Below are 27,924 nucleotides of genomic sequence, written 5' to 3'. Positions count from 1 at the left end.
GGCATCAAAACTATGAATTAACACATGTGGAATTATATACTTAACAAAAAAGTGTGAAACAACTGAAAATATGTCTTATATTCTAGGTTCTTCAAAGTAGCCACCTTTTGCTTTGATGACTGCTTTGCACACTCTTGGCATTCTCTTGATGAACTTCAAGAGGTAGTCACCGGAAATGGTCTTCCAACAATCTTGAAGGAGTTCACTGAGATGCTTAGCACTTGTTGGCCCTTTTGCCTTCACTCTGCGGTCCAGCTCACCCCAAACCATCTCGATTGGGTTCAGGTCTGGTGACTGTGGAGGCCAGGTCATCTGGCGTAGCACCCCTTCACTCTCCTTCTTGGTCAAATAGCCCTTACACAGCCTGGAGGTGTGTTTGGGGTCATTGTCCAGTTGAAAAATAAATGATGGTCCAACTAAACGCAAACCGGATGGAATAGCATGCCGCTGCAAGATGCTGTGGTAGCCATGCTGGTTCAGTATGCCTTCAATTTTTAATAAGTCCCCTACAGTGTCACCAGAAAAGCACCCCCACACCATCACACCTCCTCCTCCATGCTTCACGGTGGGAACCAGGCATGTAGAGTCCATCCGTTCACCTTTTCTGCGTTGCACAAAGACACGGTGGTTGGAACCAAAGATCTCAAATTTGGACTCATCAGACCAAAGCACAGATTTCCACTGGTCTAATGTCTATTGCTTGTGTTCTTTAGCCCAAACTTGTCTCTTCTGCTTGTTGCCTTAGCAGTGGTTTCCTAGCAGCTATTTTACCATGAAGGCCTGCTGCACAAAGTCTCCTCTTAACAGTTCTTGAAGAGATGTGTCTGCTGCTAGAACTCTGTGTGGCATTGACCTGGTTTCTAATCTGAGCTGCTGTTAACCTGCGATTTCTGAGGCTGGTGACTCGGATAAACTTATCCTCAGAAGCAGAGGTGACTCTTGGTCTACCTTTCCTGGGGCGGTCCTCATGTGAGCCAGTTTCTTTGTAGCGCTTGATGGTTTTTGCAACTGCACTTGGGGACACTTTCAAAGTTTTCCCAATTTTTCGGACTGACTAACCTTCATTTCTTAAAGTAATGATGGCCACTCGTTTTTCTTTACTTAGCTGCTTTTTTCTTGCCATAATACAAATTCTAACAGTCTATTCAGTAGGACTATCAGCTGTATATCCACCAGACTTCTGCACAACACAACTGATGGACCCAACCCCATTTACAAGGCAAGAAATCCCACTTATTAAACCTGACAGGGCACACCTGTGAAGTGAAAACCATTTCCGGTGACTACCTCTTGAAGCTCATCAAGAGAATGCCAAGAGTGTGCAAAGCAGTCATCAAAACAAAAGGTGGCTACTTTGAAGAACCTAGAATATAAGACATATTTTCAGTTGTTTCACACTTTTTTGCTAAGTATATAATTCCACATGTGTTAATTCATAGTTTTGATGCCTTCAGTGTGAATGTACAATTTTCATAGTCAAGAAAATACAGAAAAATCTTTAAATGAGAAGGTGTGTCCAAACTTTTGGTCTGTACTGTATATATATATACACATATCTATTTTATATATATATAAAATCACCCATCCTGATTAGGTGATATATGTTATTTTTGGGACAAGCCCTCTCTAAGATGAAGAAAAGCCTAAATATGCCCCAAACCCGACCAAGATCCATTAAGACATCCTATTTTTGGAGATAAAAGAAATATTTAGAAAATTGCATAAATCACAATTCCTCAATATATTGTAATTAGCAGAATTGTTCTTCTGATCAGCAGGAACAATCCAAAGATAGAGCAGGGTACTTTAATTCCCCCCTCCCCCGCGGTTTCGCAAGAGCTATAGATGGTGGTAAACAGGCTGCAGACTGCTGACAACTGTGAAATACACAGACAGCCATGTCCTATTTTCAGATCTCCCCCGCTGATAATGGAAGTGATTCCGATAATAACATTTTATTAAAGCACATCTGCACTGAAAACTCCGAGCTGCTTTTGTTTTATCGCTCTGTGCTGCTTGTCTCTCCCTATGTCATCCGACTGCACTCCTGATCTCCTGTGTCCTCTGGTAACTGGGTCCAAGCAGTAGTCTCAGTGGCTATTTTAGCAGCTATGGAGCTTTTGCAAAATCGAACGGTAACGCATTCTTTATACATATGCATAGTATATTTTTTTCCTTCATTTTCATTACTACTTCCACTTTATCACTACAAAAGCTGCCATGTTTTTCTAATTAGGGACAAACATTTGATGCCTTTCTGCCCTTAGTTGTACATTTTAAAGAATCACAATTTTTTTATTTAATTATCCTGCAGTCATCACATAGTTATACATTTTCGTAAAATACTTAATTACTTTATTTTCCTTCTTTCTCTTCCAAATACAGTGCTCTTTGAATGCTCTGTTTATGCTCCTTTAAAAGCTGCTTTCATCTGCTGATCAGTCAATATCTGTACACTGCATTCAAACAGTCTATATACAGTACTTTTCCTATCCAAGTATAAGGATGGGGAGCAGAGAGGCTCGAATAGGTAAAGTCCCATACATAGACTGTATGAATATAATGAACAGATCTTGCCAAGCAGCAGTTGAAAGCAGCTTATAAAGGAGCATAAACTGAACACTGACACAGCACTGCTGTGTAGAGTTTGGGAAAAAAAAGTAATGAAGTATATTAGAAAATTCATAATTTCACAATGACTGGAGGATAGTTTTAAAAAAAAAGGACAGTTACTCTTTAACCCCTCAGATGCCACAGTCAATGGCAACTAAGTGGTTTGACAAAACCAGGAGGCTCCCTCTGTAACCCCATTGATTGCAATAGCCTTCATATCAATATATGGCCTCAAACCGCAATGTCAAACGAAGATCAAAAAGTTACAGCTCTTGAATTTCAACAATAAAAAATAGAAAAATACTGCTGTGTCTTTAAGACCAAAATTGGCTTTGTTCTAAAGAGATTAAAGGGGTCCTCCATGACTGTACTAATAAATGTAAATGAACATAGAATGAGAGGTCAGCATAACACAGGAATTTACAACCCCTGGCAAAAATTATGGACTCACCGGGCTCGGAGGACGTTCATTCAGCTGTTTAATGTTGTTGAAAAAAAGCAGATCACAGACATGGCACAAAACTAAAGTTATTTCAAATGGCAACTTTAGGGCTTTAAGAAACACTAAAAGAAATCAAGATAAAAAATGTGGTACTCAATAAGGGTAATTTTTTTCAGACCAAGCAGAGGGAAAAAATTATGGAATCACTCAATTCTGAGGAAAAAATTATGGAATCACCCAGTAAATTTTAATTTCCAAAACTAACACCTGCATCAAATTAGATCTGCTCGTTAGTCTGTATCTAAAAAGGAGTGATCACACCTTGGAGAGCTGTTGCACCAGGTGGACTGACATGAATCATGGCTCTAACACGAGAGATGTCAATTGAAACAAAGGAGAGGATTATCAAACTCTTAAAAGAAGGTAAATCATCACACAATGTTGCAAAAGATGTTGGTTGTTCACAGTCAGCTGTGTCTAAAATCTGGACCAAATACAAACAACATGGGAAGGTTGTTAAAGGCAAACATACTGGTAGACCAAGGAAGACATCAAAGCATCAAGACCGGAAACTTAAAGCAATATGTCTCCAAAACAGGAAATGCACAACAAAACAAATGAGGAACGAATGGGAGGAAACTGGAGTCAATGTCTGTGACCGAACTGTAAGAAACCGCCTAAAGGAAATGGGATTTACATACAGAAAAGCTAAACATAAGCCATCATTAACACCTAAACAGAAAAAAACAAGGTTACAATTGGCTAAGGAAAAGCAATTGTGGACTGTGGATGACTGGATGAAAGTCATATTCAGTGATGAATCGCGAATCTGCATTGGGCAAGGTGATGATGCTGGAACTTTTGCTTGGTGCCGTTCCAATGAGATTTATAAAGATGACTGCATGAAGAGAACATGCAAATTTCCACAGTCATTGATGATATGGGGCTGCATGTCAGGTAAAGGCACTGGGAGATGGCTGTCATTACATCTTCAATAAATGCCCAAGTTTACATTGATATTTTGGACAGTTTTCTTATCCCATCAATTGAAAGGATGTTTGGGGATGATGACATCATTTTTCAAGATGATAATGGATCCTGCCATAGAGCAAAAACTGTGGAAACATTCCTTGAAAGAAGACACATAAGGTCAATGTCATGGCCTGCAAATAGTCCGGATCTCAAACCAATTGAAAATCTTTGGTGGAAGTTGAAGAAAATGGTCCATGACAAGGCTCCAACCTGCTAAGCTGATCTGGCAACAGCAATCAGAGAAAGTTGGAGCCAGATTGATGAAGAGTACTGTTTGTCACTCATTAAGTCCATGCCTCAGAGACTGCAAGCTGTTATTAAAGCCAGAGGTGGTGCGACAAAATACTAGTGATGTATTGAGTGTTCTTTTGTGTGTTTGTTTTTCATGATTCCATATTTTTTTCCTCAGAATTGAGTGATTCCATAATTTTTTCCCTCTGCTTGGTCTGAAAAAAATTACCCTTACTGAGTACCACATTTTTTATCTTGATTTCTTTTAGTGTTTCTTAAAGCCTTAAATTTGCGATTTGAAATGACTTTAGTTTTGTGTCATGTCTATGATCTGCTTTTTTTCAACAACATTAAACAATTGAATGAACATCCTCCGAGCCCGGTGATTCCATAATTTTTGGCAGGGGTTGTAGATGGAGGCCTACATACAAAACAGGATGCCCTAAATCCAAAATTAAAATGTTTCCCTGGTGCCACCTAGTAGAAAAGGTCTTGGGCAAAGGGTACGGGACCAACATGAGCTGGGTCCCTCTTTTCAAAGGTCCCCGTTGGTCCTCCAGGTGTAAATGCACGCCGGTAAAATGTTTCAAAAAGCGCTCATGTGGCGCCCCTGCGGGTTCAGTCGTCACAGAGGTACTGCATCTCACACAGAGGTGTGGTAGCCCACTCTCAGTTAAGGAGGGAGTACTACCCGGGACCCACCCACCTGCATCCAGCACTACACCATTCCAGACCAGCAGGCGGGGCAAGATGCACGTGTACAATGGTGAGCCCTGCCCCTGGTTGGAAGTGGGGTAACCAAGAGAGGGGGAACCATGTAGTGGGTGTGGGTGGATGAAGTAGTTCAGGGGAGCACCGTCAGTAGGTGGTGTAAAAGACAGAGAGAAACATCTAGAAGGGTCCAGTCCTGCTCAGGAGAGCAGTGGAAGGGTCCAGGCTCCTGGCTCCAGTGGAGCAGGAGTTGAGAGGAGCCTAATCTGAGAGGCCCAGGAAAGAGAGAGAAAGAGGACGGGAGCAGAGGGAAGGCTCCAGAGACAGAGGGGATCCCAGGGGCATGGGAAATGCAGGAAGCCACCCGTGCGCCCGAATCTACACGGATGTGGAGGGATCAGGCCGCAGAGGAGACCGGCCCCTAAACTAGTGGAGAACAGCCAGGCTCAGCTAGATAACCGGAGGCTACTGTACTTTCAAGGTGCAGCTGCCCACTACCACAATTACATCGTCGAAAAGGTGGCCGCATAGGGTCCAGGGGATTGCAAGTCGCCCGATAAGGCCCGAGGTCACTGGCTTGGGACACTGATTGTGAGGCGCAGGGCAGGAGGGTGAGAGCCAGCGCAGGAAGACGACTGAGGAAGGAACATAGCACAGGGTCCCGTTTAAGTACTCTTGAAATACTTGAGAGCTGCTGAACTCCTTCCCTGGTGAACACAGGACGACGTGGGTGGTTATAAGCTGGCAGTTGTAACCAGGAGCAGCGTGATAACTGTGAGTAAAACCTTGAAGACTGAACCCCACTGTGTCCTAGAATTATTGCTGCGCCATCACCAGCCCTGCACTACACAGCACCAGCAACATCTACCTAATAGCATCATCTATACTGCCCTGGAGCTTAGCTCTACCTGTGGAGAGCTGAACCAACTCTGCTGCATCACCATCAGCTCCAGAGGATCTGCACCGCAGCGGCGGCTCCATATAGCCGCATACCACAGGTGGCATCACGAACATCATCTCTAAAAACTTTATTCCCCTTTTACTTCCCCTTTAATTGACCGCCCTGGGTCACGGACCGGGTCACTGCCACTGTGCGCCCAGGGGGCGCATTATACTCAGTGTTGTGTAAAATAATAAAACAAATCGTACTTATCTTACTGATTCTAATCTGCTCCAGCATTCCCCCCGCTCTGGGCCCCTTCGACGGTCTCTTTATTCCTGTTAAGGTCTGAATGGACATGTGACCACTGCAGTCAAACAATAGGCTTGTAGCAGTCACATGTCTATCGAGGCGGGACAAGAACTACAAAGCCAGCCTTTGTGCTTCCTGCTTTGTCTCTAGATGAACATGCGACCACTGCAGCCAAACAATTGGCCAATAATATTGGCTGCAGCAGTCACATGTCCATGGAGGTGGGACAAATACTACAAAGCCAGCCTTTGTGCTTCCTGCTTTGTCTCTAGATGGACATGTGACCACTGCAGCCAAACAATTGGCCAATAATATTGGCTACAGCAGTCACATGTCCATGGAGGTGGGACAAATACTACAAAGCCAGCCTCTGTGCTTCCTGCTTTGTCTCTAGATGGACATGTGACCACTGCAGCCAAACAATAAGCAAATAATATTGGTTGCAGCAGTCACATGTCCATGGAGACGGGACAAATACTACAAAGCCAGCCTCTGTGCTTCCTGCTTTGTCTACATGGGTATGTGACCACTGCTGCCAATCACTAGCTGTAGCAATGATCTTTTATTTCTTTTAGTATTTTACATCATTTCGAGTGATTCTTCTTTTTTTAACTTAGGTGTCTGGACAACCCTTTTAAAGATGAACATACATTTTAAGGATGAAGGATTTCCTTTCTGGCAGCCCAACAAGTATTTTCTAGTTGATATTGTCCAGATCAGTACAGCAGCGGCTGAAAGCATGGCTGCTATTCCAAATCCTAGGGGAATGTAATTATCCAGTGGAAAAAATCCGACCAATTATAACAGATATTGCGACCAACCTATATTTTTCTGTGTGGACATATGAACCCAGACCTCATAATGGACATATCAGACTGGTAAGTGAAGCAATACATAACCTAGACCTATTATACGCTGTGGTAGGGGATGACATATAAGGCCTGGTTATTCATCATTCCTTCTACATATTTTCCATTGAGTATATATAAAGGATTAAAGGGATGGCATCAACATCGTTACGTATGTTTTTTATCCAGGAACAGCGCCACAGTTGTTTATAGTCTCAGTCTAGTACTGCAGCTTAGCTTTATTCACTTGAATAGATCTGAGCTACAATACCAGCCACTGACGTAGAAAAGAGTGGCTCTGTTTATAGAAAAAAAAGGCAAAATCTTATAAAATATAACTAGTTTCAGCACAATGCATATTTTTTGGCATAATGTTTTTTTTCCCTCCAACTAACCGAATTTGGCTATCTCACATTTTTGTTTATTATTTCCACATAGTTGAAGGAAATCGTGTCTTCTTTTGTGACGTTTTCCCATTGCAAGCTTTAAACCAAGTCTTCATTTAAAAAAAATAAATAAGTGATTAAATTAAAAGTAAAATACAAAACAAGTAAAATCTAATAGGCAAAGTAAAAGATAATAAACAAGTCTAAAAAGTTTGTGCCGGTATGATTCACTCCTCTTCCGCCTGGCATCTTTAAACTTACCTTCCTTCAAATCTGTGTTTTAGAAAGTCAAATAATGCTTTCTGCATCATATCTGTCACCTAGAAGTTAAAAAATAGATATGTTAGTACTTCCAGGGTCACAATCAGGGTAGTGCAGCTAAAAAAGAACCCAACCATTTTAGAAAATGAATGGGCCCAACCACTGATATACATTTCTGCATCTTGTTTATTCACTGTTGGTATGTACTAAGGTAACAGTTTATTCACTTCTGGTACCTACAGTCATTGCCAAAAGTGTTGGCACCCTTGAAATTGTTCCAGAAAATGAAGTGTTTCTTCCTGAAAATTATTGCAATTACACATGTTTTGGTATACACATGTTTATTTCCTTTGTGTGTATTGGAATAACAAAAAAAAAATAGAGATCTTGATGTTCCTTTGTCCATTGCACTGTAGCTAATCTCCCTAGACTTTGACAGCAGACAAAAATTGTTGAAAGGTTGCAATGCAGGATAGTCCGGATGGTGGATAAGCAGCCCCAATCAAGTGGCAAAGAAATTCAAGCTGTCCTGCAGGCTCAGGGTGCATCAGTGTCATCGCAAACTATCCGTCGACATTGGAATGAAATGATACAGTATGGTAGGAGACCCAGGAAGATCCCACTGCTTACACAGACACACAAAAAAAGCTAGACTGCAGTTTGCCAAAATGTACGTGAGTAAGCCAAAATTCTTCTGGGAAAGCGTCTTGTGGACAGATTAGACCAAGATAGACCTTTTTGGTAAAGCACATCATTCTACCGTTTACTGAAAACAGAATGAGGCCTACAAAGAAAAGAGCACAGTACCTATAGTCAAATATGGTGGAAGTTCAAAGATGTTTTGGGGTTGTTTTGCTGCCTCTGGTCCTGTGTGCCTTGACTGTGTGCAAGGCATCCTGAAATCTGAAGATTTCCAAAGGATTTTGGGTCGCAATGTAGTGCACAGTGTCAGAAAGCTGGGTTTGCGTCCTAGATCAGGAGTCTTCCAGCAGGACAATGACCCCAAACATACTTCAAGAAGCCCCCAGAAACTGATGGAAACAAAGTGCTGGAAAGTTCTGAAGTGGCCAGCAATGAGTTGAGATCTTAAAATTGCTGTTGGGAGATGGCGCCGTTCAAATGTGAGAGACCTGGAGCAGTTTGTAAAAGAAAAATGGTCCAAAATTTCAATTGAGGGGTGTAAGAAGCTTGCTGATGGTTATAGGAAGCGACTGATTGCAGTTATTTATTCCAAAGGGCGTGCAACCAAATATTAAGTTGAGGGTGCCAAAACTTTTGTCCGACCCATTTTTGGGATTTTGTCAGAAATTAAGTCCAATTTGCCTTTTTTTCTCTGTTTTATTGTGCTGTTCCAAAACACACAAAGAAACATAAATACGTGTATAACAAAACATGTGTAATTGTGATAATGTTCTGGGAAAATACTTCATTTTCTGGAACAATGTGATGGGTGTCAACACTTTCGGCCATGACTGTATTTATGCCTATGGCCCATAGGGATGTTTAATTTAATCTATAGAAATACAATTTTACATTTTATTTACTAATATTGGTGAAAGGTTCCAAAATGATCTGAAAATCTGACTGCATGGGTCTGAGACTTTTCTGATGACAGTCCCGACTACTCCTGGCAGATCCATCATACTATTCCAGGCAGACATGATACTGAGCAAACTTTTTTAAAAAGTGTCTCTCATCATGTTATTTTCTACTTTAATCCATTTTTCGTTTCTTACCTCGTATCCTTTTAAAGAAGGCCCCACTAGGACTACGGGTCTCATTGAAGGCACTACATCATAAGGAGGAATGTGCTCTGTCTGTACAAAAACGGAAATATGGGCAACAAGAACACAAGTTTAAAATAAGAAGAGAATATTAATTCCAGTAATCTGGCATCTAATCTGAAAAAGGATAGAGATGGGAAGAATGAGATGATATATCCAATTACCAGATTACTCTGATGTTTATGTTATGTTTTATCTTATTTTATGATGATTTATCTCAGTTCCACCTACATTTATAAAGTGTTGTACCATAATCTGATATTCCTGAATGTTTGATAACTGGGCACAAGTCGAAAATCCAATTTCTCCACCTCATTCCTGACTGTAAGGTTAAGTTCCCACTATGAGTTTTTGACGTTGCGTATTTTAGAAAAATTGCAAGTAACCTATTTTTCTTAATGGGTGCAGAAATGGTGCGACATCAAAAACTCACCCAAAAACTCATCGCGGGAATGTAGCCTGAGGCTGCGTGCCCACTGTGCGTTTTTCAAGCGTTTTTGCCGTGGAATTTCTGCAGCGAAAACGCTTAAAAAACGCTTGATAATAAGTGCCCCATGGTCCTTAATGATAATCCGTATGTGCTGTGCACATGCTGCGGAAATTTCCGCTGCGGATTATCATTGCGGAAAAATACGCAGCATGTCCATTAATTTTGTGGACACGCAGCGTAATTGCTGCCATTGACTTGCATTGAATCGCTTAATATCCGCATCAGGCTAAGTGCCCACGATGCAGAAATGCTGCATATTTTTTCCGCATCTCCCTGGCAGGAAAAACGCATGCGGATTGTACATGCGGATTGTACATGCGGATTGTACATGCGGATTGTACATGCGGATTGTACATGCGGATTGTACATGCGGATTGTACATGCGTTTTTCCTGCCAGGGACATGCGGAAGTGAAGCGTTCTTCACATGCATTTCTCCATGCGGGTTATCAAGCACTTTTTCAAGCGATTTTAGCATCACTTGGAAAGTGCTTGACAACTTGGTCACACTATATAAATCCATGCAACCGGCATGGATTTATATAGTGTGACCAAGTAATAGTTAAAAAAAGAATAAGAATGGTAAAAAATAAAAAAGAAAGATTATACTCACCTTCTGATGGCCTGCGGTCTTTTCTCCGATGCGTCCGGTCTCCCCGATGTCTCGCGGTGGTATGAAAGGACCTGCCATGACGTCATTTAGTCATGTGACAGGTCACGCAACCGCCGACGTCAGCGATCGAGTGACCTGTTACATGACAAAATTACGTTATGGAAGGTCCTTTTAGACCACCGCGAGCTGCCGGAGAGCCAGGACGCAGTGGAGAAAACACCGGGGGCCATCGGAAGGTGAGTATATCTTTATTTTTTATTTTAAATTCTTTTTTTAACAGGTTCTATGGTACCCGGGTCTGGAGGAGAGTCTCCTCTTCTCCAGACCCGGGTACCATCCGCACATTGAATCGCTTAATATCTGCGTGTGCACATGTAGTGATGCGGATATTAAGCGATTCAATGCAAGTCAATGGCGGCAATTACGCTGCGTGTCCGCAAAATTAATGGACATGCTGCGTATTTGTCCGCAATGATAATCCGCAGCGGAAATTTCCTCAGCATGTGCACAGCACATGCGGATTATCATTAAGGACTATGGGGCACGTATTATCAAGCGTTTTTTAAGCGTTTTTGCTGCAGAAATTCCACGGCAAAAACGCTTGAAAAACGCATAGTAGGCACTCAGCCTCACTACATGTGCACATGCGAATATTAAGCGATTCAATGTGCGGATGGTACCTGGGTCGGGAGAAGAGGAGACTCTCCTTCAGACTCAGGTACCATAGAAACTGTTAAAAAAAGAATTTAAAATAAAAAAATAAAGATATACTCACCTTCCAATGGCCCCCGGTCTTTTCTCTGTTGCGTGCTGGCTCTCCGGCAGCTCGCGGTGGTGTGAAAGGACCTGCCATGACGTCATTTAGTCATGTGACAGGTCACGCGACCGCTGATGTCGGCGGTCGCGTTACCTGTCGCATGACTAGATGACGTCATGGCAGGTCCTTTCACACCACCGCGAGACATCGGGGAGACCGGACGCATCGGAGAAAAGGCCGCAGGCCATCAGAAGGTAAGTATAATCTTTCTTTTTTATTTTTTACCATTCTTATTTTTTTTTTTAACTATTACTTGGTCAGACTATATATGCCGGTTGCATGGATTTATATAGTGTGACCTAGTTGTCAAGCACTTTTCCAAGTGATGCTAAAATCGCTTGGAAAAGCGCTTAATAACCCGCATGCAGAAATGCATGTGAAGAAACTTGACACACGCTTCTACCTGGCAGGAAAAATGCATGTAAAATCCGCATGCGTTTTTCTTGCCAGGGGGATGCGGAAAAAATATGCAGCATTTCTGCATCGTGGGCACTTAGCCTAAGATTGTAAGATTTTGTTGCAGAAATGTCTACATCTTTTTTAGAAAGTAATGTACATGCTGCAAAAAGAAGTTTGGAGAATGTCCAAACTAAAATCCCTTCCCTTTAAGAGTCTGAACAACCCTTTTAAGAACACTCTATAAAAAAATTAATTTAAAGCTTTGTCCCAATGAGATAAGTTATGGATGAAATGGTGGTCTGACCACTGGTAACCCTGATCCTGAGATTGGTGCTTTATGGAGTGACATCTGAACGAAACGGTGAATCGACTAAGCAAATCTACGCTCCATTCATTCTCTATGGGACTGCTGGAAATGGTAAATACACGGTGTTCCAAATTATTATGCAAATAATATTTTCTCAGATTTTCCCAAATTACCTATATGAATTGCAGTCATTGTAATTTTCCAGTCAAATAACTATTAGAGTACAATTGAAAGTTTTTTGTACAAACTGCCTATTATAACAGTATATTTTAAAAAAAATAAAAACTCAAACTGCACTCAAAATGCATGTTCCAAATTATTATGCACAGCAGAGTTTTCAACCTTTTCATTTTAATAAAGAACAAAAAAATGGTCATTTTTGAAATTCTAAGCATTAGCAGGTTATTACAAACTGAAATCAAACAGTTTTCAACTCAAAACTTTATTCTAGGTGATGTTACATTTGCACATAGGACCGCTTGTTCGAAAGGAGCTTCTGAACTCGTCCATTGAATTTGTCAGGTTTTGGATGGTTTCTGCTTCAATAGTTTTGCATGAGGACAGAATACTCTCCCAGAGCTGTTTCTTAGATGTGAACTGCCTCCCGCCATCATAGACACTCCTTTTGATGATGCTCCAGAGGTTCTCAATGGGGTTGAGGTTAGGGGAGCATGGGGGTCACACCATAAGTTTGTCCCCTTTTATGCCCACAGCAGCCAGAGATGCAGATGTGTTATGTGCAGCATGAGACGGGGCATTATCATGCATGAAAATGATCTTGCTGGGGAATGCACGGTTCTTCTTCTTGAACCATGGAAGGAAGTGCTGTTTGAGAAACTCAACATACATTATGGAGTTCATCTTTACCCCTTCAGGGATCCTAAAAGGGCCGACAATCTCTCTCCCCATGATTCCAGCCCAAAACATTACTCCACCTCCTCCTTGTTAGCGCCGTAGCCATGTTTGCATGGGGTGTCCATCAACCAGCCATCCTCCACTCCATCCATCTGGACCATCAAGATCATTTCATGCATGATAATGCCCCGTCTCATGCTGCACATAACACATCTGCATCTCTGGCTGCTGTGGGCATAAAAGGGGACAAACTTATGGTGTGGCCCCCATGATCCCCTGACCTCAACCCCATTGAGAACCTCTGGAGCATCATCAAAAGGAGTGTCTATGATGGCGGGAGGCAGTTCACATCTAAGCAACAGCTCTGGGAGGGTATTCTGTCCTCATGCAAAACAATTGATGCAGAAACCATCCAAAACCTGACAAATTCAATGGACGAGAGAGAGTTCAGAAGCTCCTTTCGAACAAGGGGTCCTATGTGCAAATGTTACATCACCTAGAATAAAGTTTTGAGGTGAAAACTGTTTGATTTCAGTTTGTAATAACCTGCTAATGCTTATCATTTCAAAAATTACCATTTTTTTTGTTCTTTATTAAAATGAAAAGGTTGAAAACTCTGCTGTGCATAATAATTTGGAACATGCATTTTGAGTGCAGTTTGAGTGTTTTATTTTTTTAAAAATATACTGTTATCATAGGCAGTTTGTACAAAAACCTTTCAATTGTACTCTAATAGTTATTTGACTGGAAAATTACAATGACTGCAATTCATATAGGTAATTTGGGAAAATCTGAGAAAATATTATTTGCAAAATAATTTGGAACACAGTGTATAGTACTTAGCTAGAGAATGAATGAAGCAGAGGTGTGCCTGGTGGATTTCCGTTCCATTCAGGTGAGTTTCTTCAGAGCCCTGGTTTTCGGGATCTGTGAGGGTCCCAACGGTTGGACGTCCAGCGATCAATGAGTTATCCCTAACTCTATCGATAAGGGATGAGTTAATAATTTGGTACAAACACTTTGATTAATGAATTAATTAATATCTACAGTAATTATAAACTGTTGATCAAGATTTAAGAAAAGAGGTTCATTTAAGGGAATTAAAATGACCTATTGTTTAATTCAGGGTTTTGTGTTAAATGTATTATTATTATTATTAATAACATTTTGTAAAGGTTTTTTTCCATCTGTATTAGAATTAAAAGTTAGAAATTTTGCAATTTTTACATTGGCCACTAGGGCTTTTTTAGACTCTAACTTCTTGTTAGTTCAGGAACCAACACTTGAACATGAGCAGCAATGGTAAGACCTTGACCCTATCTTTTGTATTGAAGCATTTAATGAGTGTGTGCAAAGGTAATTATGTAGGGAGGAGGAGGAGGGTCAGCTGTGACATCACCTATTGTGATTAGTGGATCCTGTGTTATCAGCCTTGTATAGAGGTGTTATCAGTGATTATACAGGAGGAGGTGAGCTGTGACATCACCAATTGTGAATACTGGATCCTGTGTTATCAGCCTTGTATAGAGGTGTTATCAGTGATTATCCAGGAGGAGGTGAGCTGTGACATCACCTATTGTGAATAGTGGCTCCTGTGTTATCTACTGTATATAGAGGTGTTATCAGTCATTGTACAGGAGGAGGAGGTGAGCTGTGACATCACCTATTGTGAATAGTGGCTCCTGTGTTATCTACTGTATATAGAGGTGTTATCAGTGATTGTACAGGAGGAGGTGAGTTGTGACATCACCTATTGTGAATGGTGGCTCCTGTGTTATCTACTGTATATAGAGGTGTTATCAGTCATTGTACAGGAGGAGGAGGTGAGCTGTGACATCATGTATTGTAATTGGTGGATGCTGTTTTATCAGCTGTGTATAGAGGTGTTACCCGTCATCGTAAACCTGCCTTTGATGATAAGGAAACTGCTGAAAACACTTCCTGAAAGGGCAGGAAGCAAGAGTCTAAAAAGGCCCCAGTGGACAGTGTTAAAATTATTTATTTTTTAATTAATATCGTGAAATAAAATATTGTGAAAAAAATACATGTAAAAAATAAGGGTTCATTTTCTGATGATAGCCTCCCTTTAAAGGGATCATCTCATTACAGACATTTATGGCTTTACTAGCTAATATATGGGGAGAGAGGTGGAAACCAGGTTCAGACACTTAAGTGGAGACTTTTTTTCCCCTGAGAACGAAGGGATTGGGCATGTTAAAATCCAACCAGACTGACATTGCTTTCCTACAACATCTAGAGTTGGGCAATCTTTTTGACTATTTCAGTGATGACCTGAAGAATTTTGAATACAGCTCTAGAGCATAATATAGATTAGTACTAGACAAGTAATGTAATGTATTTACAAAGTGACTCAACTTTTTATGTGCATTATTTATATATACAGTATAAATCATCAAACAGTACACTTAATGTACTATACTTCAATAAAGCATCCACAAGGTATAATCACAATCCGATAGTTAATACATAGAACGCAGTGTTAGAATTATTGAAAATGTTAGAAACTTTGCAGAGGTAATTTTTCACATTTTCATTGACATTTCTAAAACTTTTAGTACTGTTACGTTATAAAACAATGAACGTGAGACAGACACACAGAAGACATCAGCAGAAAATGTATATAAAGCACATAAAGCAACAAAAGCCAATTGTAAAGACATAAGGCTGAATATTATTGTAAAAGACCTGACCTAACTTTCTACTGTTTTAAAATGTTTCTTTCGATGTGGAGATATTATGTATGATTAATCTATCCTGCTGTATATGGGTAAATATTTGGTGGGGTATTTAGGATAGAACATTAAAGGGGTATCTTTTCAGTAGCTCACAGCTGTACCATCTCCTTACAGTCTCCTCACTTCCTGGTCTCTGGCAGGACGGGCTCTCCTCCTTGAGAAACAGTCCTGGTGAATAGTAGAACTATAAAGCTCAGCACAAGTTCTGCTGTAATACATTCAGGGGGTCTACACTATTATCACTATTTTTACATATAGAGATAGCAGGGCATTTGAACAAGCTCAAGGCTCAGGAAAGTGAGAGCCATGATTAGGAGACCTGATTTGAAAGCAGCTGATGGTAAAGACTAGTGATTTTGCAAGGTTTATAACAGCAGCTTGTCAGGAGCTCAGAGGGAAGTGAGTAGCCAACTGCTGTATAGAAATAAATGGGCTAGAGAGAGCTGACTGGTATGTTAGGAGTTAACCCTTCTCATGGCATGTAACTACTGCCCACTATGGGCCCGTGTCTAGGTAGTTACTAGTGGCCGAACTACATGGAAAAGAGCTGTATACTATGAAAGATAAAAGCTCTCATTTCAGAAGAATGACAGTAAATAGAAAATGCAAGTCATTGCTTATTTTCATGCTGTCTAACTAATTAAACTAATTAAATAACTTGAGAATACTTGTTTAAATTAAATTATATATTTTTAAAGGGGTTATCCAGGACTTATTGATAACTGATCATGAGGCTAGGTCATCACAAATATATCAGCTCCTGTGGCAGCTGGATGCACATTGTGTACGGGGCCAGAACAGCACAGCTCCATTATCAGGTACTAAAGCTCAGGTGTTGTCGAGTAGCGTGAATCCAGACACGGGAGCCGCAAATAACTGAATGGTAGGGCTGCTGTATTTCAGACCCTCAGCGATCTATCCTATGGCTAGGTCATGAATATATAAGTCTAGGACAGTTCCCTCTGGTGGTAACAGCAGTGGACTGAAGTTTATCAACTCAAGGAGTTGTTCCATAACGAGTTCCTCCACAGGAGATATGATAACTGTATGAAGGCTGGGGGTCATGCTGCCGAGACCCCACTGAACCCAAGAACGGGGAAATCACCTATGTGAATGAAGCAGTAGTGAGCATGTGTGACCATCACAGGAAGTTAATGGAGCAGCGGTCGCACATGTTCACTACCGATCCATTAACACAGAGGACTTTTGGACCCGGTTCTCGCAATAAGTGGAGGTCCAACCCTTCAGAGGGCCAGCAATCATATATATATCCCATTCTTTGGATCGGTGGGGGTCCAAGTGGTCAAAAAAGTTACTGATAAATGATAACTCACAATTTTAGTACAAATCCGTTTAAGAATTCTGGACCTAATTAATTATAATAAAATTTAATTTTAGATATGTTTTTCTATACCAGACCACCATCATTAACCCCTTCACCGCCCTAATCCAACAAGAAGACTATTATATCATATTTTTCCACCTCTGGGGGCTTTCTAATGTTACTTAAAAATGCATGTATTTGAGGCTAAAAATCATTTTTGCAATTAGGTTTCATTAGAAAAATGTGCTTTTCTTCTTGACTTTTAAAGGTTGTTTCCCTGCACATTGAACTTTGATGTGACCAGAGCTCATAAAAAGACAAAAACCTCTACAATCTCTCCAATAAAACTGTCAGAACGAGCTCACTGATAGATTCTTAGTTAATTCTGCAGCCAGAGCAGCACAGAGGTTATAGAAGGCAAACGGTGAACATTTTTTTTTAATGAAACACAATTTCAAAAATGATTTTTAGCTTCAAATACATGCACTAAAGTAAAACAAAAAATGTTTTCTCCAATAGGGATGAGCAGCCCCGTGGATGTTCGGGTTCGTCCGAACTTTAGTTCAAAGTTCAGTTCGGGTACCAGGACTCTACCCGAACTTGAACCAGAACTTGAACCCCATAGAAGCCAATGAGGACCTGAAATTTGGTGCTGTAAAATGGTCTCTCCCTCTCTCGGAACTCTCGGAACGGGAGAAGTTCGTGTTCGGAATTCATCACCGGACACTAGGTGTCCGGTACGAACCCCAAACTTTACAGCTGGTGTTCGCTCATCTCTAGTCTCCAAAAGGGGCCAATCCAGACCATCAAGAATATTTGATACTAACCCAAACCACCCTAGACTACCAAAGATTTACAATGGCTAATTTATCTATCTTTTGGTTCTGCTGCGGTGCAGGAACGGATCCTCGTGATGCCTTCTGCTTTGTAAACTCTACGTCTATGTAAACTTACCGATTTTTGCTTCTGTTTAGCTACAAGCAGCATGAAAAGGAAACAGAGAACAACAAGGCATGCATGTTATTGACATCTCGAGAGACAAAGACGTTAAACGAGACTTGAAATGTGGCGCATGGCAGCTGTACAGATGGTGCGCGTCCGGCCGGAGGTGGCGGTTACCTTCTTAAAAAAAGGCATTCTTTTCTCTTTCATGTGGGGTGATGTTAAACTGTTTACACTGGGTTTAGGGGAGCGATGATTTGCTGGAATTTCAATCTCTTCTGCCTCTAAGCCAGTGGCATCTAAGTCTATAGCTACATACAGACAAATTACGTATGGTTATCAGATGGAGAAGAAAAATGCAGTCACACATAATATTATCTGGAAAGGAAGGTTCAAATCGAGGCACAGGAGCAAAAGACAATTAGGTTACTACAGGGGATTTGTTTGAGCCAAACTTTGATTTTCTTAACCGAATCGGGGGTGGTCCAACCCTTAGGACCAACACTGATCAGAAGAACGGAGGGGTCGCAGGACTACAGCACAGACTTCTTGTGGTCATTCTACTGGTCTTGGTGGTGCCACCCTAACTTCCCAACAGAATAGGTCTCTGAAACGCCATGAACTCGGCTATCTCCAGAAATTCATAGAAAATGAATGGTGGCACGCACGTGTGGCCACTGCTCCATTCTTGGTATGAGTGGGGTACCAGAGAGCAGACCCGCCACTTATCAGCGAGTTATAATCTATCTTATATATAGGTCATAACTTTCAGTGTTGTAAATAACCATTTAAAGTGAATCTATAAGCTGGTTTTTGCTATTTAATCTGAGAGAAGCATGCTGTAGGGACAGAGACCCCGATTCCAGGGATGTGTCACTTGTTCAGTAGCTTGCTGAAGTTTCAATACAATCAGTGTTCTATCACTGCAGGACTAAGTGTCATGTGCTAAGCAGTCCAACTAATATGTGTAACCTCGCCCCCATCACTGATTGGCAGCTTACTGACAATGTACAGTGTACACAGGAAGCTGCCAAACAATCAGTGGTGTGGGCGGGGTTACACTGAGCTCAACATTCCGAGCTCTGCTACATCTACAGCAGAGAAAACAGGGATTCTATCAAAACTGCACCAAGCAGTCCAGTAAGTGACACCTCACTGGAATCAGGGTATCTGCCCCTACATTATACAGCTCTCAGATTACATAGTAAAAACCTGCTGACATATTCACTTTAAAGAGAGATAATCAATGTCTGACTCCTGCAAATCCCAATTAAAAGAGTTCTCTTATAGACAGTTTTCATTTACATGTATAAGCTTCCATATGGACACAATCCATACATTTATTTTCATGCACATATGCACCTTTATGCCAGACTTTATGGGCAAGTTCAACGACCAGAAAATACGTTTTTACATTTACAGAGTCTGTAAACATCTAATGAATGTTTTGTTTAAACCATATGTCAAAATTGGAATACCCCTTTAAATTAGATTGATAAAATAATAATAGGACATGAATCTATCATGCCAAACTACTTTTTAGGGGGTCATTTACATCTTCAAGTTGAAAAACCATGCATTGCCATCTGTTAATTACTAGAAATGAAAGTCAATCTCAAACTAAACAAATGTTAACTCAGTTTTACAGCCTATAAACACACTATGGTTGAGAAGAAATGGTCTGCAGGGGTATGGTCCACAGGGGATTAGTCTGCAGGGGTGTGGTCTGAGGAGGGTGTGGTCCACAGTGGATTAGTCTGCAGGGATGTGGTCTGAGGAGGGTGTGGTCCACAGTGGATTAGTCTGCAGGGATGTGGTCTGAGGAGGGTGTGGTCCACAGGGGATTAGTCTGCAGGGATGTGGTCTGAGGAGGGTGTGGTCCACAGTGAATTAGTCTGCAGGGATATGGTCTGAGGAGGGTGTGGTCCACAGTGGATTAGTCTGCAGGGATGTGGTCTGAGGAGGGTGTGGTCCACAGGGGATTAGTCTGCAGGGATGTGGTCTGAGGAGGGTGTGGTCCACAGTGGATTAGTCTGCAGGGATGTGGTCTGAGGAGGGTGTGGTCCACAGGGGATTAGTCTGCAGGGATGTGGTCTGAGGAGGGTGTGGTCCACAGTGAATTAGTCTGCAGGGATATGGTCTGAGGAGGGTGTGGTCCACAGTGGATTAGTCTGCAGGGATGTGGTCTGAGGAGGGTGTGGTCCACAGGGGATTAGTGTGCAGGGATGTGGCCTGAGGAGGGTGTGGTCCACAGGGGATTAGTCTGCAGGGATGTGGTCTGAGGAGGGTGTGGTCCACAGTGGATTAGTCTGCAGGGATGTGGTCTGAGGAGGGTGTGGTCCACAGGGGATTAGTCTGCAGGGATGTGGTCTGAGGAGGGTGTGGTCCACAGTGGATTAGTCTGCAGGGATGTGGTCTGAGGAGGGTGTGGTCCACAGTGGATTAGTCTGCAGGGATATGGTCTGAGGAGGGTGTGGTCCACAGGGGATTAGTGTGCAGGGATGTGGCCTGAGGAGGGTGTGGTCCACAGTGGATTAGTCTGCAGGGATGTGGTCTGAGGAGGGTGTGGTCCACAGTGGATTAGTCTGCAGGGATGTGGTCTGAGGAGGGTGTGGTCCACAGGGGATTAGTCTGCAGGGATGTGGTCTGAGGAGGGTGTGGTCCACAGTGGATTAGTCTGCAGGGATGTGGTCTGAGGAGGGTGTGGGTCCACAGTGGATTAGTCTGCAGGGATGTGGTCTGAGGAGGGTGTGGTCCACAGTGGATTAGTCTGCAGGGATGTGGTCTGAGGAGGGTGTGGTCCACAGTGGATTAGTCTGCAGGGATGTGGTCTGAGGAGGGTGTGGTCCACAGTGAATTAGTGTGCAGGGATGTGGCCTGAGGAGGGTGTGGTCCACAGGCGCTTAGTCTGCAGGAATGTGGTAAACAGAGGTTTAGTCTACAGGGACGTGGTCTGAGGAGGACGTGGTCCACAAGGCCTTAGTCTGCAGAGGGTTTGGTCCACAGGGGTTTAGTCTGCAGGGGTGTGGTCAACAGGGGATTACTCTGCAGGGGTGTGGTCTGAGGAGTGTGTGGTCCATGGGGGGATTAGTCTGCAGAGGGTGTGGTCTGCAGAGGGTGTGGTCTGCAGAGGGTGTGGTCTGAAGAGGGTGTGGTCTGCATAGGGTGTGGTCTGCATAGGGTGTGGTCTGCATAGGGTGTGGTCTTACACTCAGCTAATTGATGTCAATGCCAAGCTTACAGGGAGGAAACAACACTACTTGATACAAAATTAGATGTGTTCTAACGTCTATGGATTTTAGAAAATGTCACACTCTCAGGTGCCCATTTTGTGGCCTCCAGCTCTTGTCTTCCCTCTATATAGAGTAGCAGAGGGTTCAAAAGGAAACACAGACAGGAGAGTGCATGTATGGAGGCATGTACAGTCTATGTGGTAAAATACATCATCTTTAGATCTTAAAATTGTTGACTGTGACACTTTAATTAAATTCAGCCTTATCATTTTTGGATTATCACTATATACATTTTGGAGTCTACAAACAATTCGCCATGCCAGACAGCTGGGATCATCCAGATCCCAAACACAAGCATGGCCACCTCTCCAAAGGAGAAACATGGGAATACTGAATGCCATGGGTGGCCCTCAGATGTAAAAAAGGGCTACATCTGAAGATCTGATAATTTAGTAGTTTATGACCTTTCGTTATGCACTTTTATGTAATTATTTATTGATATATACGATCATTCAGAATCATGGATAGAACCAAAATAGGACTTGCTACATCCATGCATGAGAGGCCGAGCCATAGGTCTACTCGTATTAATTGTGGTGGACATTACTAATAGTATTACTATTAAAGTAATCAAATACGTAATGTATGTTACAAGGCTAAAGAAATTTACCAGGTTCAGAAGTCCATAAATAACGGACGGTCAAAATTCACATACAAATACATTGGACTTCACATTTAAATAAAGGGTGCAATTGAAAGGGTTGTCAGTTGGGGTAAAAATTACTTAAAAAAAAAAACTCAGGTTAGGGAAAAAAATAATACCCCCCTTCACCAATAACCAGCAGCTCTCAATCCCTGATCTTCTACTTGGTCCTCGTCAACACTTCAAAAACACTTTCTAGTCAATCCATGGGTTGTTAAGGATGAACAAATTGATTCTTAAGAAATCAAATTCATTTCGAATTTTCCAAAATTCAAAGATTCTAGAAAATTTGAATTTTTGAGAGTTCGATTTCTTTGAATCCAGTGATCATGGCAACTAGACAGATTTTTATGGGACCTCTCCCTGGCAGCAAAAAAATTTTCAGCTCAGAAAATTGCATGAGTCTCGGATGTGGAGAAGCGAGGAGTCACGTCTCTGCTATACGTCAGATACTGCTTTTGAAGGAAGTGAATCCTGCTTCAATCCATAAAATCAAAATTCTTTATTTGTCGATTAAAATGAGCATGGCGACACTATGGTATGCCTAGGCATAGGCATAACTGGGGATGAGGGGAGTGAGGGGGTGAAAACCAGACGAGTTTCGAACAACCCCAATCTCTCTACTAGTCCTCCACTTGTCCTAAGGCAGCTGCTCCGGTCTCCTCTTCGTCGGTGCTTCCCTCAATGCACGTCATTACATCATAACATACTCCGCCACATATGGACACTTAGGGTGTCATAACATAACACCATGCAACTAGACCTAGGAACCATTGGCAAAAAGTGAAGAGGAGACCAGAATGGGTACCTTAGGAAGCCAGGGGAGGATCATCAGGGTTCCAACTCCAAAGACTATAAACTGCTTTTTCATAAGGCAAATGAGGCTCATTCGATTCACATTGAATAAATTGGATGCAAGTCAATTTTTCCAGCCAAACTTGAGAAAAATTGCCAAATTGTATTTTTGGCAGATTCGTTGCTGTGGCCAGCGACTGGCAGAGTGGGCACTTCTGTCCATTTCTAGTGTGTCAAGATGAGACTGAGATCTGCTGGGGATCTGTTAGGGTGAGTATTACTTCTTTTTTATTCTACTCTAACAACGTGTAGAAATATTTTATATCCCCAGGACAACCAATTAAATATAAAAGGTAGATAGCTTTTAAAAGTAGGAACTATAAAAATAAAAAGTCAAGGTTAGACAAGTTGGGGCATTGTTGATGAGACCAACTTACCAGATGATGGTGGAGTCGATCTTCTAGAGCTAGGTACCACATCACCCAAACTGGAAGAAGAATTTGCTCCGGTTTTACTATTACATAGAAACAGATAGAATTATGTCACTTCTTATGCATTTATACATAAATATGTCATGTGGACACTAATGAAATGGTAAATCAAATATTTGTCAACCCCCCCCCCCCCTTTATAATACATGAAGTACACAACATTCTTGAAGTTTTTATATTGTGCCCCCACAGAGCAGAGATTATTTCCTGCGAGATCGCATTAAGCCCTGTGGTCTCTTAATATGTGAATGAAACTATCTGGCACTTTAAACCCCTGCCAAAGCCCAAATATCAAAGCAGCCAAAAATAATCTGATCCTAATAGGGGTCTCTGAACTTCCCTAAAAAACGAAGACATTTATATATGGGAAAAAGGATAATTTCATAAAAAAATATTATTTACTTAGCGAATCAAAACGTACCCTCTGCCTATGAGTAAGAAATGTCTTCTACGCCAAGAAAAAAGAAAAATATACACAGGACCAAGAAAAGCAACTGTAACAAATATAATACATGGTTATAGGGCATGGCAAACATGGCAACTATGTATCGTGTCTATCTAAGAGAAAAAAAATGTTCCCAAAGTTACACAACTTTAGGTAACAGGTTGTGCTGATGATACAATGATCAACCAATCAAGTCACAGTGTCAGCATAATACAACACATTTATGTCTTTAAAGGAATGAAAATTTTGTGTATCTTCCATCTTCGAAAATCTGATTCCAATCGGCAGCTATCATCTGAGTCTAATCAGTAGCTATCATCTGATTCCAATCAGCAGCTATAATCTGATTCCAATCAGCGACTATTATCTGATTCCAATCAGCGGCTATCATCCAAGTCAAATCGGCGGCTATCATCTGATTCCAATCAGCGGCTATCATCTGATTCCAATCAGTGGCTATCATCTGATTCCAATCGGCGGCTATCATCTGATTCCAATCAGCGGCTATCATCTGATTCCAATCAGTGGCTATCATCTGATTCCAATCGGCGGCTACCATCTGATTCCAATCAGCGGCTATCATCGGATTCCAATCAGTGACTATCATCTGATTCCAAACAGTGGCTATCATCTGATTCCAATCAGCGGCTATCATCTGATTCCAATCAGCAGCTATAATCTGATTCCAATCAGCGACTATTATCTCATTCCAATCAGCGGCTATCATCCGAGTCAAATCGGCGGCTATCATCTGATTCCAATCGGCGGTTATCATCTGATTCCAATCAGCGGTTATCATCTGATTCCAATCAGCGGCTATCATCTGATTCCAATCAGCGGCTATCATCTGATTCCAATCAGCGGCTATCATCTGATTCCAATCAGCAGCTATCATCGGATTCCAATTGGCAGCTATCATCTGATTCCAATTGGCAGCTATCATCTGATTCCAATCAGCAGCTATCATCTGATTCGAATCAGGAGCTATCATCTGATTCCAATTGGCGGCTATCATCCGAATCCAATCAGCACCTATCATCCGAATCCAATCAGCAGCTATCATCTGAGTCCAATCAGCAGATATCAGCTGAGACTAATCAGCAGCAATCAGCAATCATCATTTGACTCCAATCAGCATCTATCGCTTGAAGCATTACATGGCACCGTACACATCAGTGTATGTCCGTGGTCCACCATGGTGGATGGGTTAGGGGAGGGCACACTAGATATAAAGGATATAAACTGTATATAGAGACCATTTTAATACCTTGTGTAGAATTTCCCCTGTTTTGCCTTTTGTTCATGCTGAAGTCTCATGTTTTCCAGCTTTACTGGACTAGGGATAAATCCTATTTCACAGCCTTCTTTTACCAGCCGACCTATCCACCAGTCATTGTTAAATTTCTGAAATAAAACAAAAATGATTCAAAACTATATGACATAAACAACTTTGCATGAGGAGCACATATTCACCAGTATAATTCTGTCGTACATCTGGGTTCAAACCCTTGAGCCTATCCTTTGTGGCTTCGTGTTCTCTGTTTGCTGAGCCACAGCAGATACATCTTTACTCCGGGTGTTTAGTTTCTGTTATCCTTGCTTCAGTCTTTTAAGGGAAACAGGTGTTTTCATTTAGTCATTTGTCTGCCTTATCACCTTTCGGGTGCAGGTTTATATACTTTCCTCCTGATGGTATTTCCTGCTGGTGATAGTCTCATTTGGATGTCCTGCCATACTGCTGTAGTTTAAGGCAGTCAGTGAAAGATCAGCTAGGGTTTATCCCTCTACTGTTTATGTTCTTTACCCTGCACCTATCTTGTGTTTCTTTTTAGGAAGTAGATGGTATATACTCTAACAGTACATACTTAATCCTTGTATTCCGTCGTTTGTTTAACTCACTCTGGGATCTCTTTCTATTTCAGCACACTTTACCTTCTGTAGGTAATTTACACTTTGCTCTGCCCTTCGTTTCTTTAGGAGGAACGTGAAGCGCTTGACGGCCTTTCAGGAAGCATAGGTCCAAGTTACCAATATCTAGTCTGGGGTTAGAGTTATTTTTGCTCACGCAGGAACCACTAGGCACTGCGAGGTCAGGATCTCTAGTCTGCACAGGAACCGGCAGGGTCAGTTGCAGTTTTTTAGTGTGTTACCTATTTTCCAGAGTTGCTACACTATCATAACAAATTCCAGAAATTAATGTAGCTATAGGGGATGAGGAGTCATCTGCTGCATCTGGCGCCTGTTGTTCCTCTAGGCCCCTCAACCCACTAAGACACCTTTATTATATATGGCATGTGGTAGGTGGTGGCGCTGTTACAGAAACTGAATTGGAACCCAAGAGCTTAATAAGAGTTACCCCTAAAAACAACACTTATCTATCCATAGGATTGCTGGCGATCTGACCCCTGGGACAACCAACAATCACACCCACAGGGGACTAGGAACAGTAGAGTGCGTGCATGACCACGGCAGTCAATGGAGAGGTAGTTACTTATCCATTCTACTGCTTCATCCATTTTCATGATTGTCAGAGGTCCCAGCAGTTAGACCCCCATGTGATTATATATTTTGTAAATCTTCTTTATGGGATAACCTTTTAATTTGTACATCTGATGCCAGGCATTAAAAGTCCATGCATTGTCATTGACTAAACTAAATACATAGCACAGCAGGTCACTGGCAACCCAAACACGGCAAAAAATTTCAATGGGTGCCATATGTACAACACACTAGTGCCCCAAAAAAAGGTGCTGAGAGGACAGCAGAGGAAAAAACTGGAATATACAGTATATGGCTGACCCATGCAGACAAAGTCACGTAGTGTATGTACAGAACGGAGCAATGGTAGGTGATCATGACAGCTGCTTCATTCATGCAAAGTGCAGCCCGGATCATGGCAAATATGTTATCGTGATAGATAAAGGCTAAATAAAAAAAATTGATTTAATATTTCCTCCACGTAAGAAAATATTCCACGACTCCAGACATCAGCAGATATTAGTATTCCATAATAGTCTCACCTCTTTGACGTGCAAAAAATCTTTAGCCTCAAATGAAACAGCCATTCCTGGAACTGGAACCTCGTCATCATGAGCTGCGCTGTAGCCAACATTCGTCCGTACGGCAAATGCAACCGGCTTGGTCTAGAAAAAGAACAAGAAGATGAAGAGACAATTAATACAATCAATGACTCATCTACAACTACATCTACATGAAGCTCGCGCTAAGGAACCTTAAGGCACGGTCTTCTTGCTGTATTTTGCCCATGTTAAAGGGGTGTTCCATTACTGTAAAAACTAGTGTCAATGGGTCCAGGTTGGAGACATAAAAATAATTCTATACTCATTGACTGGACAGGCTCCATTTTTGCAGTCTTTTCTGTATACTTCGCCCTACTTACGGCATCAACGTCTTGAGGAGCAAGTCATGCGCCCGCTGTAGCCAATAAGTGACCGTTGATAAGCTGCAGTCTTCATATTCCATCCAAAACGTTTCTTCCATTTGGACAGAATGTAAAAACTGCAGCTGTCTATGACCATGAGGGCACTAGAGAAGAAGCCTAGAAAGTAGAGTACATGCACCGCAAGTGATAAACTCATGCGCTTTCCTTACACATTATGGAAGAATGGAAGATTTTGGAATGTACCAGAGTTTGAAATGTTAGTAAATTGCTCGTAAATGCCATAAAAATATTGTGTAAATGTTTAAAGTGGAGACATTTATGGAATCCAACTGCTGACATTTTTTCAAGTCTTTAATACAAAAACTGTTCCACTGAATGGTAACGTCGCTCCAGGCCATCTGATCATAAGAAGAGACCAGGATGAAGTCAGGTAATAGGCGGTTCTCCCACTCCCGTTCAACGACCATAGACCACTTTCATGGACGATGGACTGAAATGTTTGAATCAATTCACACCGATATGCCGGTTTCTGAGCCGGGAACGGCGGAGATGTATGCGATATGCATACTCCCGAGCAGAACCAGTCTAGTTGGTGCGGCCTTGCTCCATGCAAGTGTATGGAGCAAGGACGCACCCACTAGACGGCAGCATCCACTGGACGTCCGCGCCCTCACTCCATACACTTCTATGGAGCGATGCTGCGCCCACTAGACGGCTTCTGCCCCGGAGTATGTATAACACATGGATCACCACCGTTCCCTGCTCAGAAAACGACGAATCCTTGCAGCGCACAGTGCATACGCTGGCGGGATTCATAAGTCTGCAGTAACACAGAGTGACTGCAGACTTATT

The 27,924-nt window shown here is 41.9% G+C and overlaps 1 protein-coding gene across 6 annotated transcripts in view; it reads right to left on the bottom strand.

Moving 5' to 3' along the window:
• Positions 1-27,924, bottom strand: part of CACNB2 (calcium voltage-gated channel auxiliary subunit beta 2) — a 433,018-nt gene that overhangs the window by 22,122 nt on the left and 382,972 nt on the right. For 4 of the 6 annotated variants that reach the window (XM_073677469.1, XM_073677472.1, XM_073677473.1 and 1 more), the window contains 6 exons: positions 26,690-26,812; positions 24,937-25,073; positions 23,171-23,247; positions 18,180-18,313; positions 9,453-9,533; positions 7,717-7,775 (listed from right to left, as the gene is read on the bottom strand). In XM_073677469.1, coding sequence (XP_073533570.1) covers positions 7,717-7,775; positions 9,453-9,533; positions 18,180-18,313; positions 23,171-23,247; positions 24,937-25,073; positions 26,690-26,812 — 611 coding nt within the window. Of the gene's footprint in view, positions 1-7,716; positions 7,776-9,452; positions 9,534-18,014; positions 18,035-18,179; positions 18,314-23,170; positions 23,248-24,936; positions 25,074-26,689; positions 26,813-27,924 lie in introns of all 6 variants that reach the window. The other 2 variants (XM_073677471.1, XM_073677475.1) reach the window with 1 other exon arrangement.

This window comes from Phyllobates terribilis, unplaced genomic scaffold (assembly GCF_046119375.1).
Source record: "Phyllobates terribilis strain yellow unplaced genomic scaffold, ASM4611937v1 Scaffold_4__5_contigs__length_816908805, whole genome shotgun sequence".
Lineage (NCBI taxonomy): Eukaryota > Metazoa > Chordata > Amphibia > Anura > Dendrobatidae > Phyllobates > Phyllobates terribilis.
This window is presented reverse-complemented; position numbering and strand designations above follow the sequence as displayed.